The sequence below is a fragment of the Sapajus apella genome, unplaced genomic scaffold (assembly GCF_009761245.1).
Source record: "Sapajus apella isolate SASKATOON/1434 unplaced genomic scaffold, GSC_monkey_1.0 scaffold86, whole genome shotgun sequence".
NCBI classification, from domain to species: domain Eukaryota; kingdom Metazoa; phylum Chordata; class Mammalia; order Primates; family Cebidae; genus Sapajus; species Sapajus apella.
In genome coordinates, this window is record NW_022437026.1 from 2761913 (window position 1) to 2783733 (window position 21821).

The 21821-nt window shown below is 40.5% G+C and overlaps 1 protein-coding gene across 16 annotated transcripts in view; it reads left to right on the top strand.

Moving 5' to 3' along the window:
• Window positions 1–21821, top strand: part of ERC1 (ELKS/RAB6-interacting/CAST family member 1) — a 542093-nt gene that overhangs the window by 488995 nt on the left and 31277 nt on the right. For 11 of the 16 annotated variants that reach the window (XM_032254227.1, XM_032254224.1, XM_032254230.1 and 8 more), the window contains one exon: window positions 3994–4182. In XM_032254227.1, the coding sequence (XP_032110118.1) occupies window positions 3994–4182 (189 nt within the window). Of the gene's footprint in view, window positions 1–3993; window positions 4183–21821 lie in introns of those variants that run through there. The other 5 variants (XM_032254233.1, XM_032254236.1, XM_032254234.1 and 2 more) reach the window with 1 other exon arrangement.

The following is a 21821-nucleotide window of genomic DNA, read 5'->3' on the forward strand; positions in this document are numbered from 1 at the left end:
CCCCCCCCCCCTTTTTTTTTTTTTTTTTTTTTTTTTTAAATAGAGTCTTGCTGTGTTCCCCAGGCTGGTCTCAAACTCTGTCCTTAAGCAGTCCTCCTGCCTCACCCTTACTTTTTTTTTTGTGACAAAGTCTCGCTCTGTTGCCCAGGCTGGAGTGCAGAAGTACAATCTCAGCTCACTGCAACCTCCACTTCCTGGGTTCAGGCGATTCTCATGCCTCAGCCTACTAAGTAGCTGAGGCTAACAGGTACATGCCACCACGCCCAGCTACTTTTTGTATTTTTAATAGAGACGGGATTTCCCATGTTGGTCAGGCTGCTCTCAAACTCCTGACCTCAGGTGATCATTCACCTTTGCCTCCCAAAGTGCTGGGATTGCAGGCATGAACCACCACACTCGACCTCAGCTTTACTTTTTAGGTTTTCAATTGGACTCTGAAATTTTTCAGAATATCAAATGCCATCATGTTTATTTAATCAATTATCCTTCAGCATAAAATGCATTTAAATCATTTTTATTTTTTTGGTTTGGTTTTTTGTTTGTTTGTTTTGAGACAGAGTCTTACTGTGATGCCCAAGCTGGAGTGCAATGGCAAGATCTCGGCTCACTGCAACCTCTGCCTCCCAGGTTCAAACAATTCTCCTGCTCCAGCCTCCTGACTAGCTGGGACTTCAGCACGCACCACCATGCCCAGCTGGTTTTTGTTTTTTTTTTTAGTAGAAACGAGTTTTCCCCATATTGGCCAGGCTGGTCTCAAACTCCTGATCTTAAGTGATCTGCCCACCTCAGCCTCCCAGAGTGCTGGGATTACAGGCGTGAGCCACTGTGCCAGGCCGAAATTTATTTTTTATTAAGAATAAGGACCTAAAAAGTCAGCATCCCCAGTCAAAGTAGTAGTTGGAGTGAGCTAATATCTTTCAAAATTCCATTTTACTATAAGGAAATTGACCTTCTCAATATGACCATTTGTCACATTATCCCCTTTCTTCATGGATATACTTTTTTCTTCCAGTTTGTCAATCAAAAGTAATTACCTAAGATAATCAGCTCTTTCAGCCTTTGCAGCCCAGATGTAGCATTTGTCATGGCAGCTGTATATACACAAACATGCTTGTTTGCACTAAGAGAATGGGAATAAATTGCACAAACCCAATGAAAATCCCAAAAGTGATTTTTTAAATCAATTTATCTGTGAAAGAATGTAGAGAAAACCAAGCTTTTAAAAAATGAGTAATGAAATAGGGATGCATTACTTGGCATCATGGAGGATATAGTAATAGAACCATGATTAAACTGTGTCGTCATTGGTGCACAAAGTGTATTTGCAGTTAAAATAATGTTACCTTTAAAGACTGCACTTGGAATTCTTTTTAATTTTTCCACAACAAGCAGTGTGTATGTGTGTGTGTAACTGTCGCCCAGGCTGGAGTGCGGTGGCGCCATCTTGTCTCACTGCAACCTCTGCCTCCTGGGTTCAAGCAATTCTCTAGCCTCAGACTCCCGAGTACCTGAGATTACAGGCACACGCCACCACATCCAGCTAATTTTTGTGTTTTTAGTAGAGACAAGGTTTCACCATGCTGGCCAGGCTGCTCTTGAACTTCTGACCTCAAGTGATCTGCCTGCCTTGGCCTCCCAAAGTGCTGGGATTACAGGCATGAGCCACCATGCCCGGCCACAACAAGTATATATTTCTGCTCAGAAATAAAATACAATACTTTTGAAAGGCTGGCATTGTTTGCCAGAAGCTCTCCAACTTCCCCACTCTAAATTCTCTGATTGATTGAAACACTCTCTTTTTTCTGTGACAGGCTGTGTTGACATCCCTGTCATAGGTAGGAAATTCCAGCACAGAACTGGTACCAGAAACCTGCTGATTAGGAGTCTCTTATAGAGGCCAGGAGCCTTTCACAACAGCACTTTGGTGTTTATCCTTTATCCTTAGAGAGAGAGAGTTTTAAAAACAAAAATAATGCTGGCCGAGCACACTGGCTCACGCCTGTAATCTCAGCACTTTGGGAGGCCAAGGTGGGCAGATCACTTGAGGTCAGGAGATTAAGACCATCCTGGCCAACATGGTGAAACCCCATCTCTACTAAAAATACAAAAATTAGCTGGGTGTGGTGGCACATGCCTGTAGTCACAGCTACTCAGGAGGCTGAGGCAGGAGAATTGCTTGAACCCAGGAGGCAGAGTTTGCAGTGAGCCAAGATCACACCACTGCACTCCAGCCTGGCAACAGAGTGAGACTCCATTTCAAAAAAAAAAATTATAATGCTAAATTGATTCATTTTCTCTTGTTTGTCTAGCCAGACTCCAGCTTCTATGTTATTTTATACTGTATAGATCTAAACTGAACTCTGATCTTTTTAGTAAACTAAAGATTGTTTTAGCCACTAAGCTCTTGCTCTTTATTCTCTCTTAATTATTTCCTGGAAATAATATTAGAAACAAAGGAAATATGCTGTATTTATTATGCAGCCATTGAAAACATATTTTCAGTCATATATAATGCAGTGAACAGTACTCACAATACAATGTTAAAGAATGTGTCAAACGAAATGTGAAGTATGATACTCTTAGAAGCTGATTTATATAAATTTATTAAAAGACGTGGCATAAAAATTACCAAAATGTTACAAATGATTACTTCTTGATGCAAGTGTATGCAATTGTCTTATTTCCTTTATATTTTTCCTTTTTCCTCAATTTTTCGGAGTAAAATGTATATTGTTTTTATAATAAAAACATAAAACTATATTTGCTTAAAAAACTCTTATTTAAAAAGAAATAAAGGAAGGTGACAGGAGCAGTCCTCTGAGGGGGTCCAAGGAGGAATCAGTGTTACTGTGGAAAGTAATACCAGGCCTTGCTTCTGTTGACTTGAAGATTATTGAGCTCCCAATTTATTAGTTAGGCCAGAGGTGTCCTGTTGATGAAAATTGCCAGGCTGGTGACATACAACAGGTGCAGACCTCTGTAGTGTGAGCCCTGGGAACACACTGAGAACTGCCCGCGTTTTGGCAGTGCTTCGCAGCACTCACAGCTGCTGTGTTTCAAGCAGGTGCTGCTCTAACACTTCAGTGTTCTGTGATATGAGGTCTGGCCCCACTCTTCCTGAACACTCCAGGCTTTGACCACCTCCCAAATACCTGGTCAGACTATTGTCACGAGAGCTGTCAAATGAAATCCTGGGGCAGGAGTCATCAGTCATTTAGTGCGCTTCCAGAAGGAATCAAAGGAGTATCTGTTCATGCAGGGGAAAGGAAAGAGAAAAGAAAAAATGGAGAGCAAGTCTGTTCCTTCAGAAAAACACAGAACCAATGTTACAACTAAGAATTTTAGAGTCCTTGGCTGTGAGTCAGGTGTTTGGTGTTATATAAGGATTTATCAGTCACTGTTTCAGAAGAGTATCGGATAACCTCTATGAAATGAATGAGGGGAGCATAAGCCAGGATGAGGCAGAATTCATAAGTTCCCTCATCACATCTCTTGGCCAAGAAAAACATGCACTTTCTCCAGAGACGGAATTCTTCTTCCATTCCAGGAGGTGGAGGAACATTTGAAGTATATGTAGTCCAGGATTTCAGATGAGCAGCTTTCACTAGCAGTTTTTTGTAATCCACTCACACATAAATGAAAAGAGAAATTGTGAGGTAACTTGAGTCTTTCTGTATCAGGAATAGCATCTCTGTAAAAACAAGTCAGTCCTGTGCTTAATCCCTGCCTCAATACAGAGCTATCCGTCCATCTAGTGTGGATATATTAAACCAGCATTCTCTCCCTGTCTCCCAGAAGGACAGCTGGGTGTGACAGCATAAATGTGCGACAGTGTGTGAAAATGTTTCTATAATCTTGAAGATTTCAGTAGTGATTAGAAGAGCTTTAGTCTCTGGTCAATTTTCTTTTACTTGGGAGGCATAAAGAATATTTGAGTCCCTCATTTCAGACTGACCTTGACTTTTCTTATTGTTATGATTTCTTTTGCCTTAGATCATCCAGCCCCTCTTAGAACTTGACCAAAATAGAAGTAAATTAAAGTTGTACATTGGACACCTGACAGCCCTCTGCCATGACCGAGACCCCCTGATCCTCCGTGGACTCACTCCACCAGCTTCCTATAACTTGGACGATGACCAGGCAGCTTGGGAGAATGAGCTGCAGAAGATGACCCAGGGGCAGGTGAGCCTCTCACTCACACTTTGACAAGAGCCTGTGAAAATCTATTTGCTGTGTAGGTTGATGCAGCGGAGGTACCTTGGGGAATTCCATGTTCAGATTCAAGATTTTGGGGTGATGAAGGGTTTCCAGATACCATTTTTTAAAGGATTTTTCATTGCTTTTTTATTGTTTTATTTTTTTAATTCACAAATTAAAAATGCATATTTCTCATGTACAACATGTAATTTTGAAATGTTTGTCCATTGTGGAATGGCTGAATAGAGCTAATTAACATTTGCATTACCTCATATACTTTTCATTTTTGAGTGTGTGTGTGGTGAAAACAGTTAAAATCTACCTAGCAATACATTGTAAGTATAGTCAGCATGTTGTACACTAGATCTCTCTTTTTTATTTATTTATTTTTTTGAGACAGAATCTTGCTTTGTCATCCAGGCTGGAGTGCAATGGTGCAGTCTTAGTCACTGCAACCTCCACCTCCTGGGTTCAAGCCATTCTCCTGCCTCAGCCTCCCAGGTAGCTGGGACTACAGGCATGCACCACCATGCCCTGCTAATTTTTTTGTATTTTTAGTAGAGATGGGGTTTCACCATGCTGGCCAGGCTGGTCTCAAACTCCTGACCTCAAGTAATCTGCCCACTGCGGCCTCCCAAAGTGCTGGGATTACAGACGTGAGCCACTGGACCTGGCCAGTTGTACACTAGCTCTCTTGAACTTATTCCTCCTTATCTAACTGAAATTTTGAAACCTTTTAGCAACATCTTTCCAGTCTCTGGTAACCACCATTTTCCTCTGAGATTCAAGATTCTTGACAATGAATAGTCTTTCAACAGATATTTGGAATTACCTTTTGAAGGAAATACTGCTCAATTCTTGCCTCAGTGTAACTTACTCAAGTATCAGGAAGGGCTGATTTATAAGGGAGAAGGCTAAGGACAATCTGTTAACATTGTCATAAGTTATTACATAGAAGTGGTAGCCACTGAAGGAAAGTCTGAGTAGTTTAGGTTAATCCCATGTCGTAGTCCATTCAGGCTGGTAAAACAAAGTAGCACAGACTGGGCAGCTGATAAACAGCAGACATTTATTTCTCTCTGTTCTGGAGGCTGGAAGTCCCAGATCAGGGGCCCCGGGATTGTTGGTTTCTGGTTCCTTTTTTCCTATTGCATTCTGCAGACCTCATGAACTAATTACCTCCCAAAGGCCCACCTCCTAATTCCATCACATTGGGGGTTGGGATTTCACCATATGAATTGAGGGGAGGAGGGTAAACATTCCGTCCATAGTACTCCCTATACTACATTTTCTGTTTACTGTCACCTCTAAAAATCCAGTGATTCTTTTTTTTTACATGTTATGATTTTTAGTTCAATAAAGACAGGGCAATGCTAGCCTGGAGACAAAAATCAGGCATAAAAGAAACAGAAGACAGGATGAAGTAGGGATGGAGTACAGACATGGAAAGGGAAGCAAAGAAAAAGTTGATAAACACTGAGAAATAAACAGAAAAAGAGAAAAACAGGTCAGTTTTTTAATTTAAAGCTCCTTTTGCTCCTAGTTTACTGATAGAGGTCAGTGATATTCCTTACCCCTTTCATACTTAATCATACCAACAGAAGTCTAAAGAAATGCACAGATGTTGTAAACTTACTAACACTCTTCATCAGAACTTTGAAGCTATGCACTATTTCTAGCTAAATACTTTCTATTTGTTAAATATTGTTTGTTTATTCATGGTGTGTGAAGGTAAATTGTATTTAATACAAAATTTCCTGTGGTATGATATTAAAGATAACAGTGACAACCCACGAGTCAAGAAATGCAACCTGGTGAGACTTAGAGCTGTACTTACTTTCCCATGATGTGGATATTTCCTAATAGTTCATAGACATAATTTCACAGCCTAACTAGTTATCCAAGGCACCTCATTTATTTGCTGTGAAAAGATAAGACCTACTTCTCAAATTTAGCATGTTGTCATAGGAATTTTATTTTCTTCTTTTTTTAAAAAATAGATACAGGGTTTCACCATGTTGGCCAGGATGGTCTCGGTCTCCTGATCTCAGGTGATCCGCCCACCTCGGCCTCCCAAAGTGCTGGGATTACAGGCGTGAGCTACCGCGTCTGGTCCAGGAATTTTAATTTCTTTCTTTCTTTCTTGAAAGAGGAAAAAAATGTAAAGGACAGTATTAAATTCAGTGAGGTGCTGTGGCTTACACCTATAGTCCCAGCTACTCAAGAGGCTGAGGCAGGAGGATTGCTTGAGCACAGGAGTTCAAGGCTACCATGAGCTATGATTATGCCACTATACTCTAGCCTGGGTGGTGACAAAGTGAGACCCTGTTTCCAAATAGAGAAAAAAAAAAAAAAAAAAAAAAAAAAAAAGGACCGTATTAAATTCCTAATAGCTCCTTTTTATATTGATAACCATATAGTAAAAATGTAATGGAAATAAATAAATATATACATAATTACAATGCAATCAAAAGCCCATCACAAACAGGGCCCATGGCTATTCATTTTAGAGACTTTTGCGTCTGAATTTTGCAGAAAAACAGTGCTTCTTAAAACCAGTGCTGCCAGGCACAGTGGCTCACACCTGTAATCCCAGCACTTTGGGAGGCTGAGACAGGAGAATCCCTTGAGCACAGGAGTTCAAAACCAGCCTGGGCAACATATCAAGACCTCGTCTTTACAAATAATTAAAATTATCCAGACACGGTGTCACATCCCTGTAGCCCCAGATGCTCAGGTAGCTAAGGTGGGAGGATGGCGTGAGCCTGGACAATCGTGGCTGCAGTGAGCTGAGATTGTGCCACTGTACTCCAGCCTGGGTGGCAGAGCAAGACCCCATCTCAAAAAAAAAAAACCTTAGTGCTTCTTAATGTATTAAAGTTTAACTGGCGTTAAATTATTGCTTTATAAAATAGCTTGTCTTTGTTTTGTTTTTGTTTTGGAGGCAGAGTCTCACTCTGTCACCCAGGCTGGAGTATAGTAGTGCGATCTCGGCTCACTGCAAACTCCACCTCTCAGGTTCATACAATTCTCATGCCTCAGCCTCTTGAATAGTTGGGACTACAGGTGCACAACACCATGCCTGGCTAATTTTTTGTATTTTAGTATGTTGCCCAGGCTGGTCTTGAACTCCTGAGCTCAGGCAGTCTGCCCACCTCGGCCTCCTGAAGTTCTAGGATTACAGGAATGAGTGACCATGCCTGGCCAGCTTGTCTTTGAAATGGAAAAGGCATTTCTGCTCAGTCTTGTATTTTCAGTATGCCTGGATGGACTTAATCTTACCAAAGGGGAAAAAAAAAAACCACCTTCAGGGTGAGACCAAGATAGAAAATTTCAAACTAAGGATTTTTCAGCCAGTTTTGAGTGAATGAAACCTGATTAATAGACTTCCCATTGCACATTGTGTTACAGTCAAGCTACTGCACTCATCCAAACAATTGTGCTCACACACATGAACTCTGTTAATATTGTCATGTTTCCCCTTAATTGAGAATGTACTTCCGTTACTGAAGTTATTGTTTGAGGTGTGTGAAATTGTATTCTCCTCAATAGTCCCTGAGTAACGAGAGACCTGGATCATCTACAGAGAATACAAAAACTAACAACCCCTACTATAAGTTTCCTCATAGCTTCTAAAGATTGGTGGAGAAACCAACCCATTTCCTGCTTCCTTACCCCAAGTAAGAATCTAAGGGGGTAGTTGTAGGTTGTCTAACAATACAAAATGACTTGCCTGTGAAAGTATTGTGATCAGAGTTTTGACTTCAGCTTTAAAGGCCAAGAAACGTAAGATGTGAGTCACTGCCAAATATGCATATTGTTTTATTTTGTGTGCATGTTTTGTTTATAGTTTTGTTTTTGTGATGCAGAGCCTTCTGCTCCTGACATTTGTATTTTTCACCTCATATTTCCAGTGCATTTCATGCCATCATGCTCCCTGTAACACCACCCCCGTAAGGACAAGACAAGAACTTTGTCTTTTTCAGTGCTAGGGCGGTGCAGAAGGGAAATGTGGGGTCAGAACCCCCACACAGAGTCCCCACTGGGACACTGCCTAGTGGAGCTGTGAGAAGAAGGCCACTGTTCTCAAGACCCCAGAACAGTAGATCCACCGCTGGTTTCCACCGTGCACCGGGAAAAGCCATAGGCACTCAATGCCAGCCCATGAAAGCAGCTGGCAGGGGGGCTGTGCCTGGGACCCCTACCTCTTTCACAGCGCGACCTGGATGTGAGACATGAAGTTAAAGGAGATTATTTTGGAACTTTAAGGTTTAGTAACTGCCCTATTGGATTTTGGACTTGCCTGGGGCCTGTAGCTTCCTCGTTTGGGCCAGTTTCTTCCATTTGGAATGGGTCTATTTACCCAATGCCTGTACCCTCCTTGTATCCAGGAAGTAACTAGCGTGCTTTTGATTTTACAGGCTCATAGGTGGAAGGAACTTGCCTTGCCTCAGATGAGACTTTGGACTTGGACTTTGGGTTTAATGCTGGAATGAGCTAAGACTTAGCGGGACTCAATTGGGAAGGCATGATTGTGTTTTGAACTGTGAGGACATGAGATTTGGGAGGGGCCAGGGGCAGAAAGCTATGGATCAGCTGTGTCCCCACCCAGATCTCATCTTGAATTGTAGTTCCCATAATCCCCACATGTTGTGGGAGGGACCCATGGGAGATAATTGAATCATGGGAGTGGTTACCCGCCCCCCTGCTGTTCTCATGATAGTGAGTAACTTCTTATGAGATTTGATGGCTTTATAAGGGGCTTTTCCCCCTTTGCTTGGCACTTCTGTCTCCTGCCACCATGATTGTGAGTTTCTTGAGGCTTTCCCAGCCATGCAGAATTGAGTCAATTAAACTCTTTCCTTTATAAATTACCCACTCTCAGGTATTTCTTCATAGCAGCATGAGAATAGGCTGATACACTATGTCTTTATGTTCAAAGCAGGTTTCCTGTAGAGAGCATGTATCAAATCAGTAATTGTCTTCTGATTGAAATGTTTAGAACATTTGCACCTATTATAATTATTGACATAGTCAAGTTAAATCTATCATCTTTATATTTATTTGTTTCATCTACTGTTTTTTCCTCTGTTTCTGTTTTCTTTTAAATTAATTATTTTTTATTATTTCATTTTATTTCCGCTAGTGGCTTAAAGCTCAACTCCCCACCCCTTTTAAGTGATTGCTCTGTGGTTTACAGTATACAGTTTTAGCTTATCATAGTCGAATCTTGAAAACATACCACTTCAGACATAGTATAGGAATCTGCCAATAGTATACTTCTGTTTTCTTTGTCTCACACTTGATGCTATTATTGGCATACATTTTATTCCTTTGTATATTATAAACCCCATAGTACATTGCTACTTTTTGCTTTAATCAGTTAACTTTTTTCAAACATAAATTTTACCATGTTAAAAATTTTTACTTGTACAGTTCAGTGTTATATTTATAATGTAAACTATCACCACCCATCCATCTCTGTACCTCTTTTCATCTTGCAAAACTGAAACTCTATGCTTGTTTAACAATAACTCCCCATCCTCCCTTCCCCCACTATTCTATCTTCTTTGTCTCTGATTTTACTTCTCTGAGGACTTCATGTAAATGGAATCATGCAGTATTTGTCTTTTTGTGACTGGCTTATTTCATTTAGCAAGGTTCATCAGGGTTTCACAGGGTTTATCTGTGTTGTGGCTTGTGTCAGAATTTCCCTCCTTTTTAAGGCTATTCTTATATGTATATACCACATTTTCCTTATTCGTTCTTCTATTGATGGACACTTGGGTTGCTTCCACATTTTAGCTTTATTATCATGAATAATGCTGCTATGAACTTGGGTATATAAATATATTTTTGAGACCTTGCTCTACATTCTTTTGGTATAAAATCAAAAGAGGTGAAATTGCTGGACTATGTGGTAATCCTATTTTCAGTTTTTGGAGTGACCTTCCTACTGTTTTCCACAGCCACTGTACCAATTTCTCACCAGTAGTATACAAGGGTTCCAATTTCTCCATAAGGCTAACATTTGTTATTTTGTGGTCTTTGGTGTGTTTTTTGTTGTTGTTGTTGTTGTTGTTGTTTTTTTGGTGTGTTTTTTAAATCGTGGCCATCCTAATGGATGTAAGGTGCCATCTCATAGTTTTGATTTCCATTTCCCTAATGATTCATGATGTTGAGCATCTCTTGATGTGCTTATTGGCCATTTGTATTTCTTCTTTGGAGAAATATCTATTCAATTTTCAGCCTATTTTTGAATCAGATTTTGTTGTTGTTGTTGTTGTTGTTGTTACTGAGTTTTAGAAGTTCTCTACATATTTTAACATTTATCCCTAACCAGATATCTGATTTGTAAATATTTTCTCCCATTCTGTGGTTACCTTCTTACTATTACTGTGTTAATAGTGTCTTTTGATGTACAAATTCTTTTATTTTCGTGAAGTCTCATAACTTATTGAGACTGGGTACAGTGGCTCATGCCTGTAATCCCAGCACTTTGGGAGGCCAAAGCAGGAGGATTGCTTGAGGCCAGGAGTTGAAGACTAGCCTGGACAATGGTAAAAACCTTATCTCTACAAAAATTTAAACTTAAATTTAAAAATTAGCTGGATGTAGTGGTGTGTGCCTGCAGTCCCACCTACTCAGGAGACTCAGGTGGGAGGATCACTTTGGCCCAGGCGTTCAAGGTTGCAGTGAGTTATGATCATGCCACTGCACTCCAGCCTGGGCCACAGAATGAGACCCTGTCTCAGTAAATTAAAAATAAATTTTAAAAAAGAACTTCCTTTTAAAAGTCTTGTAGTACAGGTCACCTGGTAATGAATTCTGTTTTATTTGTCTGAAAAAATGTTTTTTGTAACCTTTGGCTATGGCCAGAATTGTGTCCCCACTCCTAAAATTCCTGTGTTGAAGTCCTAACCTTCAGCACCTCAAAGTGTGACTATATTTAGAGATAAGACCTATAAAGAGATAATTAAGTTAAAATGAGGCTATTAGGGTGAACCCTGATCCATTGTGACCAGTATCCTTTTAAGAGACACACCAGGGTACACACACAGAGGAAAATACCACATAAGGGCAAAGCAAGAAAGTGGCCATCTATAAGCCAAGGAGAGAGGCCTCAGAAGAAATGAAACCTACTAATACTTTGATCTTGGACTTCTGGCCTCCAGAACTGTGAGAAAATTAATTTCTGTTGTTTAAGCCACGCAGACTGTGGTATTTTATTGTGGCAACCCTAGAAAACTAATGCACCTTGTTTGTGAGATGTTCTCCTCTGGGCACAGATTTCTTGGTTGACAGGGAATTTTTTTTCCTCTTTCTTTTAATACTTTTAAGATGTGGTTCCATTTTCTTTTGGCACGTATATTTTCTGTGGAAGTCTGCTATATTCTTTTTTTCTTTTTCTTTTTCTTTTTTTGAGGCAGTGTTTTGCTCTTGTTGCCTAGGCTAGAGTGCAGTGGTACAGTCTCTGCTCACTACAACCTCCACCTCCTGGGTTTAAGTGATTCTCCTGCCTCAGCTTCCCAAGCAGCTGGGATTATAGGCATGCACCACCACACACAGCTAATTTTGTATTTTTAGTAGAGATGGGGTTTCACCATGTTGGTCAGGCTAGTCTGAAACTCCTGACCTCAGGTGATCCACCCGCCTTGGCCTCCCAAAGTGCTAGGATTACAGGTGTGAGCCACTACACCCAGCTGGAAGTCTGCTATATTCATATAGCTTTGTTTTGGGGTGGGGGGGGGGGGGGGGGTTTTGGCTGGTTTGTTGGTTGATAAACCATGTTCTTTTTTCTCCAGCTGCTTTCAAGATATTCTCTTTATCTTTAATTTTCAACCATTTGATAATGTACCTAACACAACTAGGTACATTATCAAATAGCATATTTATCCTGTTTAGAATTATCTGAGCCCCTTCTCTGGATCTGCGTTTTGTTGTCTTTCATTAGTTTTGGAAAATTATTGGCCATTACCTCTTCAGATATATCTTCTGCCTGCTTCTTTCTTCTCCTTTTATAACTACCATTACGTATTTGTTAGATCATTTGAGATTGTCCCATAGCTCTTGGATTTCTATTCTGTTCTGTTTTCCACATTTTCTTACTAAACTTGAAGTTTTCTGTTATTAGTTTGGGTAATTTCTATTGATCTATCTTTAAGTTCACTTTCTTTGTGTGTGTGTCTCATTTTTTATTAAATGTTAAATAGTATCATTGCTTCTCGGCCTTTTGGCTAACATCAAGTGTATTAAATGTTAATAGTCTAAGTAAAAAGAACAGTAGAAACCAAGGTAAATAATACTTATATCTGGACATATACCTTCCTCTTCTTCTGTCAGGCCATTAGCATTGGGGACTGAATCAAGTAAGTCTCTAATTGAGCTGGGTTTGGGCTTCTTTCCACTATAGTTACCTTCATTGCGCCACAGGCCTTAAGATTTCCAGTGGTGGATTGCCACTTTCGTATGCTTAATGTGAGCTCTATGGTGCAGATGGTTCTGTTTCATGCTTCCCTCTCAGCTTTCAGCATGTCCTTCGTGCCTGCACTGCAGAGGGCTTTCTCTCCATGCTCTTGTCCTTCTCCAAGCAGTAAACTGTTGTTGTTACTCAATATAAGACTCTGGGTTGGTCAGGAGTGGCTTCTTCATTTTCCTGCTCCAGTCTCGATCTTGGTGCTTCTGTCCCACCTCCAATGGCAGACAACATCTACCCATACTCAGCACAGGTCCAGACTGTTGGCACATTTTCTACCCTCTCCGCAGTAGCAGCAGACTTCCAGTTTGAATCAGTTCATAATTTAGGGGGCCTACTGGACTCCCTGTCTCCCTCCTGGCAACAGTGTGCTTTTGCCTAATGTCAGCACAAGAGGTAGGGCAGATTTTGTACTCCTTCTCTAGCGTAGGAACAGAGGCCTGGGTTTCTTCCCTGTCCCCAGCAGCACACAGCTTTTTCTGTCACAGTAGGGCTGGGTTCCAGGCGCTGAAGTCTTTCTTGCCCTTCTGTGGGTCTCATGTTCTTAAAGAATGATAGCACGAGAATCAGAAGGGATTTAAGATGTTCTTTCCGCCCAATTTGGAAAGTCTCTTCCCTGGCACATTTCTTTTTCTTCATATCAAAGGAAAGCCCAGGGTACAGGTGGAACTCATGGGCCTGTCACCACTGGAGCCAGTCATATCCGTGCTCACACAGGCCAGAGCATGGCTAGATTTCTCTCATGTTCCTGCTCTGCCCTCAGTGTTGGCAGGCCCACACCTCTGCACCATAGAGGAGTGCTCTCTCAGTTTCCTGCTCTATGCCCAATCTTTCCAACAAAGCCAGTGGGAACCAGTGGAAGAGTTGGACAGTGGGTGTGTACTCCTTTGTGTCTGGAGCTCTGAGGGATTTGGCTCTGTCACGCTCTTTGCTTTCTACCTGCTTTATGGCTGCCACCTTTCCTCCAGTGTGCTACCAGAGGTGTGTCCCATCTCTCCTCAAATGGGCTCATTACCTATGAATTCAGTTCACCTAGTTACCTTGGGATTGCCACTCCGATGAGCTAAAAAAATTTTTTTTTTAATTTTGTAGCTTGTCCAGCCTGTTCTTGTTAGTGTGGGAACAATGTTCTTTCAGGGATTTCTACATTCTGTGCAGTAGTGGTACTCCTTATAAACTTGGGTTATTGTCAGTTTTCAAGGTAAAAGAAGAAAATACACAAAGGGACTGGGCACAGTGACTCACGCCTGTAATCCCAACACTTTGGGAGGCCGAGGCAGGTGGATCACAAGGTCAAGAAATCAAGACCATCCTGGCCAACTTGGTGAAACCCTGTCTCTACTAAAGATACAAAAATTAGCTGGGCCTGGTGGCACGTGCCTGTAGTCTCAGCTACTTGGGAGGCTGAGAGGTAGGAGAAGTGCTTGAACCCAGGAGGCGGAGGTTGCAGTGAGCCGAGATCATACCACTGCACTCCAGCCCGGGCAACAGTGTGAGACTCCGTCTCAAAAAAAAAAAGAAAAGAAAAGAAAAGAAAATACACAAAAGGCATTATTTTAAGGCTTTCAGCATCTCCTGGTCCTTTGCACATGTTTACACAAAGTTCTCTTTATCTAGCATGCTCAAGTTCTACCTACTTGGACAGCTGTAGTCTATTAAACTTATGTGCCAATTTTTTAAATACATTTCTGTATAGAATACCTATAAAAGAGAGATGATCGTATATGCATTCTTAGGCTTTTTGAATGCTGACAGATTACTGGTATTTTAATTTGTGCTTACTTGGATAGGCGAGGTGGACTATTTGAACAGCAAGAGAGAGAACATGGTAACGTTTCATGTTACCATGTTCTGGTAATACCATGCTATGGCTCACGCCTATAATCCTAACACTTTTTGAGGCCAAGGCGGCCGGATCACTTGAGGCCTGGGGTTTGAGACCAGCCTGGCCAACATGGCAAAACCCCTCTATACCAAAAATAAAAAATTTAGCCGGGAATGGTGGCACACTCCTGTAATCCCAGCTATTCAGGTGGCTGAGGCAGGAGAATCGCTTGAACTCAGGAGGTGGCGGTTGCAGTGAGCTGAGATCACATCAATACACTCAGCCTGGGGGACAGAATGAGACTCCAACCCTCACCCCTCCCCATCAAAAAAGAATGGTAGCATGAGAAGAATCAGAGGGGAAACAAGGTGTCCTTCTGCTCAACCAGTTTGAAAAATCTTTTTTGACCAAATAGAAATAAAACTCAAGGAACATACCCAAGAGAATGGTCCCCACATCTTACACTGTCTCCCCTCTCTCCCCCTCCCCCCCTTCTCCTTCCCCTCTCCCCTCTCCTCCCCTCTCCCCTCTCCTTCTCCTCTCTCTCCCTTCTCTCCCTCTCTCTCTCTCATACACACACGTAGTGCACACAGAGTGGCATACTAGAAAAATAATGACCCCTGGTAAAATAGATCTGGGTTCAAAGTCCAGCTCTGTCACTTTCTGGCTTTGGGACATGGAACAACTCCTAATCCTTCTGAGCCCTAGTCTTTTCAAGTCTAAAATAGGGATAATATTTGGCCCCCAGGATTGCTTTTGGCTTAATGAGATATTATTACCTAAATAGTTACAAAGAAACACTCTGTAATGGTGTATTCAGGTGAATATCAGGCCATATGTTCAGTTGTGAATCACTTCATCAGAGGTTCTCCCTATAGACTAGTTAACCTTTCTCAATTCTTTAAGATTTTTTTTTAAGACAGTTGTACATCTGGCACTTGTTCTTGTACAACCCATAGTACTGTATCATAAAAGATAAAAATAGGCCAGGCACGGTGGCTCACACCTGTAATACCAGCACTTTGGGAGGCTGAGGTGGGTGGATCACGAGGTCAGAAGTTCAAGAGCAGCCAGACCAACATGGTGAAACCCCATTTCTACTAAAAATACAAAAATTAGCTGGGCATAGCGCACGCCTGTAGTCCCAGCTACTCAGGAGGCTGAGTCAGGAAAATCACTTGAACCCAGAGGCGGAGGTTTTAGTGAGCTGAGATCATACCACTGCACTCCATCCTGGCTACAGAGCAAGACTCCATCTCAAAAAAAAAGAAAAAAGAAAAAAGAAAAAAAAAATTCAGAACAATGAATAAATCTTATCTTTAAAAAACAAAAAAACCCAGGCTGGCCACTGTGGCTCACACCTGTAATCCCAGAGCTTTAGGAAATGGGAGGATCACTTGAGGCCAAGAGTTCAAGACCAGCCCAGGCAACATAGTGAGACCCTGTCTCTAAAATAAAATAAAATAAATTAGACATGGCGGCACATATTGTAGTCCTAGCTACTCAGGAGGCTAAAATGGGAGAATCACTTGAGCCCGTGAGTTCAAGACTGTAGTGAGCTATGATTGCATCACTGCATTCTCACCTCAGTGACAGAGCAAGACACTGTCTCTTAAAAAAAGAAATCAAGAGATGAGAATACAAATTTTTTGTCAGAGTTATAAACTGAAAAATTAAAAGTCACTGCTATGAATAGACTCAAGGCAGAGCCTGAGAAGGAATTAGGAAGTAAAGTCTTACCATTGTGTCAGAATTCCATAATTGTCTATTTAAGAAATATGATGATTGCTGTCATTTTATTCCTGGTGCTGTACAGTTGACTGAACTGGCATGAATTTACTCCAAGTAAAACGTTCCATTTTTGAAAGTCAGATTATTTAAACCCATAAAATTAAGTTTTTTTTTAAAGTTAATAATTTTTTTTAAAACTTAATAATCAGACTTCCTGTGGTAAGTTAATGACAGTTACAGGATTGCTAGCTGGCAGAACATGATGAACTCCTTTCTAGGTTCTCCCTTGACTCTGTTCATAGCAGTGACTTTTCATTTTTGCATTTTGTAAGTCTGCCCCCAAATTTTATACTATTTGGAGTTTTCTTTGGGCATGATATATTCATTTGGGTTGAACTGAATTAGTAGACAGGTACGTGGATGATAGGCAGACAGATGTACACGAGTGCCACTTGCTGTGGTGGCCACTTCAGTGCATGTTGGAAGGTAAGGGCATACATTTTAGAGTCAGGCAGACTTGGATTTGCTTTGTGTCCCCTCCACTTCCTGTTTGATCTGAATTTTCTTCACATCTCTATATCCGTTCCTTCATCTCGCAGTGGGCACAATGCTGTTGTGAGAATTACAATGCTTAGAGGTTGTAGTGGTTATTGCTCTTATCATCATCATCATTTTCAGCTAGTATTTTCTCAAGAAGCAGGCTGATAGCCCCACATCAACTTTGGAATTTTTCCTTGTTCTAGAATGTTGAGTATGGAAAATTTGACCTTACATCTACTCACATCTGGGCTCTCTTAATGTCAAGCGCCCTGTCATTCTGTGTCCATGTTGTGATCCAAGAAAGCAGACATAAACATGCATATTTTAGGAGTCACAAAAATTATTTGCAGAGGATTCCAGAAGATTTCTTCTGTGAAAACCTTGACTTATCATTTTTCACATAATACATATATTATTTCTATTTTTGTCCCCAGGCTTTTTTCTTTATTGTGTATGATTGTATCAGATGAAATGAAATATTTCAAACATTTGGAAAAGTATAGAGATTAATATAACATTACTTTTATACCCAGAATTAACGAATATTACTTTGTCCTATCTGCTTCAGATCTTCTTTAATGCTAAATATAGTATGATATTGTGATATAATAAGAAATATATATTTGATCTCTGCCCCTGGGTCCTTGTACACAGCTCCTAAAATTCTTGGAACCTCCAGTGTGCTGCATGTTTTTTTAATGCTAATAGATGATTGGTGGCTGGGAGCTCTGGGTGAGACTGGTTGTCAAGGGAACCAACCCTGTGATAGATGGTTGGAGCTCTCCAGCCCACATCCCAGCCTCTAGGGAGAGGAGGGGAGCTACAGGTTGAGTTGATTGCCAATGGCAGTGATGTAATTAATCATGCCTACTTAATGAATCCTCCATAAACACTCAATGGGTTCTAGATAGCCAGCCGAACACACAGAGGTGTTGGAGGGTAGTGCCCAGAGAGAGTGTGGAAGCTCCACACCCCTCTCCACATGCCTTGCCCTATGCATCTCTTCATCTGCCTGTTCATTTGTATCCTTTGAAATAAGCTTTGTAATAAATGGATAAACATAAGTAAAGTGTTTCTTTCCCCAAGTCCTGTAAGCCATTCTATCAAATTAACCTAATCCAAGGAAGGGATCATGGGAACTCCAGTTTATAGCTGGTCAGTTAGAAGCACAGGTCACAACCTTGGGCTTGTGATTGGCATCTAAAGCTGGAGGGTGGATATTGTGGGACTGAGCCCTTAATCTATGGGGTCTGACACTGTCTCCAGGTAATTAGTATCAGAATTGAATTAAATTATAGGACATCCAGTTGGTGTCTCCGGTGTCAGAAGAGTTGTGTTGAGTGAGATTAGGAAAAACACTGGTTTTTCCTGCCTCTAATAACAAATAAAGTCTTCTTTGTACCTCTTCTCAGCTGCATTTTTCTTTTTTCAACTACAGTGGCAGCCGCTGTCCTAAATTGGTGGGCGTTTTTATAGTCCACATTATTAGCTTTTTAATACATTTTTCATGTTTCCATAAACAATGTACAATATTGTTTAGTGTGATATAAATTTGAAATATATCGTCTCATACTACTTAGGCTGGCAGTTCGTTATTACTTACTGAACTCAGGCCCGCTAGTCATTTGATATTAGAAGAAAACATATTATTGAAATTTTTCAGAGAGGGTGATTCTTAGACCATTTTATTTATGGTCCTGGAGCCCTAAAGAAGCTTTTTAAAAAAAAAAATAGATTGAGGTAATGTCAAGGTGGAACACTATTATGGTACGGAGTGTCTTGACCTAGCACTAAGAAAAACGTTTTATTAAATTCAGGTTTTTTTTTCAATTGATACATCATAGATATACATATTTTTGGAGTATGGATAATAATTTGATACATCCATATATTGTGTAATAAATGGGAATAATTGGAATATCTGTCACCTTAAATATTCTTTCTTAATGCTAGGAACCTTGAAATTCTCTTCTAATCTTCATAAAATGTACAACAGATTAATGTTAACTGTAGTCACCCTATTGATCTATGGAACACTAGGTCTTATTTCTATCTAACTATATTTTTACCCCCAATCAACCTCTCTTCAGCATGCCCCAACCCCCTTACTGGCCTCTCAAGTTCAGTTTTAGATTTAGGCATCTTCTCTGTTTACTTTAGGACGCTCCCATATTTGACCACTGTGTTAGCTTTCACAATCACAGATCACTGAAATTCCAGGTCCAGGGGTTCTGCACTGCACTTAGAACTTCTCCTTATGTATAAGATGCCTTGGTTGCACTGCCAAGCTCTATTGCCATCTGTTGGACAGGAAGCCTTATTAGTGCCTCCATGAATTCGGCATTGACATTAGCTAACATAGAACTAACATCTACTCAGGGAGTTCCATTAGTGGCTTTCAAGTTGAACTCCATGAAAATCAGGAGAAGGCTGGGCATGGTGGCTCATGCCTATAATCCCAGCACTTTGGGAGACTGAGGATCATTTGAGGTCGGGAATTTGAGACCAGCCTGACCAACATGGTGAAACCCCATCTCTACTAAAAATACAAAAAAAATTAGCTAGGCATGGTGGTACACGCCTGTAATCCCAGCTACTCAGGAGGCTGAGGCAGGAGAATCGCTTGAACCCGGGAGGCAGAGGTTGCAGTGAGCCAAGATTATGCCACTGCATTCCAGTCTGGGCAACAGTGCGAGACTCTGACTCAAAAAAAAAAAGAAGGCCGGGCGCGGTGGCTCACGCCTATAATCCCAGCATTTTGGGAGGCTGAGGCGGATGGATCACAAGGTCAAGAGGTTGAGATCATCTTTGTCAACATGGTGAAACCCCGTCTCTACTAAAAATACAAAAACTAGCTGGCCATGGTGGCACACGCCTGTAATCCCAGCTACACGGGAGGCTGAGGCAGGAGAATTGCTTGAACCCAGGAGGCAGAGGTTGCGGTGAGTCAAGATCGCGCCATTGCACTCCAGCCTGGGTAACTAGAAAAAAAAAAAAAATTGGGAATAATTTTCAACAAAAACTTTTTTGACAAATCATCTCTTGTATATAAATGCAAAGTTTTTCATTTTGAAAATTTCAAACCTTTTCATAGAACTCAGATTTGAGTCCTGCATTTGTGAAGGGTAACAATGGGTTTTACATAAACATTCTATATGATTTTAAAAGGCAGTAGTGAACATGTGCTACACAAATTCCTTCGTTTTGAAAGATGCAACAGAGTGGGAAAGTTCTATATCCACAGGTGCAGATATTAGAAAGACCACACTCAAGTATGTGATCTTTCTCATAGCTGCAAGTGATTGTGTTCAGCTTTACAACGAGGTGAGGAAACATTTATGAGCCTCCTATGGCTCTCTCATTCATACACCACTGTGCTGTGTAACACAATATTCCTGCAACAATAAACTTCAACTTTTCAATTTGTCAGCAGTGCAATGGCTCATGTAATTATAAAATGAATGTGGTAACAAAGTTGGGGCATAATATTGTTCTTCAAAAGTATCCTAGTTTGAAGAAATTTTATGTATTGTGATTTTATACACATTGGTCAGAGTCAGATAGTCTGATTAAGTAGATTTGGTTTTGGCTACCTATATGTAGTTAATTCTGCATACTTTATTTTGGTTTGCAGGTATTTTTTGAAGACTTAAGTATTTGGTTTCTATTTCTTTGGATTTCCTGTCTGTAGATTCTACCAAGCTTATGTTGTTGAAATAATGAATTCAGGGCCACTTTACCTCTAGCTGCAATCTTGTCAAGTTCTAGCAGCTAAGTAAACTTGGACCAGGTCAGATTGAAGACACCTTATGACCAAGAAGATACTGTTCCTAAATATCTTGCATATGTGAAAGAACAGCCATTATTTTATCTCTTCAAAGTAATTTTCTTATCTAGTTCATGTGATGTTTTTTACTTCTTTGTATAAAATTGGAATTATATTCACAGTATCATATAGTTGTAATGTAAGGCTAAGGGGGAGCACACATCAGAAGATGGAATAAGCAGGCAGAAACTCGGGTCTGAGTCTCACAGTCCTCCAGATGCAGTGAGTAGTTCTGGAGCTGTGCTTCTCAGAGAGGGTGGCAGCTGTCAGAGAGGGTGGGCCATCAGAATCGCCAGAAGAACTTTGTTATTTTCTGTGTTCCCATCCCCATAATTCTAATAATCTAGATAAAATGAAGACAGAAAAAGTAAGGTGAAGTCAGGAGTGAGCTCACAGGCACTGTCAGAGATTTAATTATTATCATGTGCAACATGACAATGTTTCAGTCAGTGACAGACTCCATATTCCATAGTGCTCCCATAAGATGGTAATACCATATTTTTACCATACCTTTTCTATGTTTAGATATGTTTGGATCTAGAAATACCACTGTGTTCCCGGTCACCTACAGTATTCATTACAATCACATGCTGTACAGGTTTCTAGCCTATAAGCAGTAGGCTGTACCATATATCCTCAGTGTGTAGTAGCTATACCACCTGGATCTGTGTAAGTCACTCTGATGTTCCCACAACAAGATCACCTGATGACGCATTTCTCAGAATGTATCACCATCATTAAGTGACACGCCTGTAGTATGCAGTTTATAGTATCCCACAAGATTAAAACAAAAACAGAAAAAAATTTCCCTCCATGGGTTCTCATAAAAAATGTAATTGTAAGCAGCATCTTCAGCATCCTTCCGTATGTACAGCCATGAGGTTCAGAACACTTCTTTTTTTAAGAAACATCTCAGCAATACCATAATGCCAAAGTACATTTCATAAAAACTATTTTCTAGGAGTCTCTAAATATTGCTGCCCAAGTACTCAAATATCTAATCTACTACTTAGTATAGGGAATAAATTTTCAAGTATTTGGAAAGATTTAGGCAATACTCCCTAAATATTATTTGTCTCAACCAAATTTTTTTGTATATTAAGCAGCAATATGTTTAGGATCTACTCTTTGACAGTTACCAGAATGTAGTTATTCAGTGTTCCTTTCAAGTATAGAGTCATACACTTTAAAAGTTAATTGAAAAAGGGAAAAAAATTAGCCAAGTA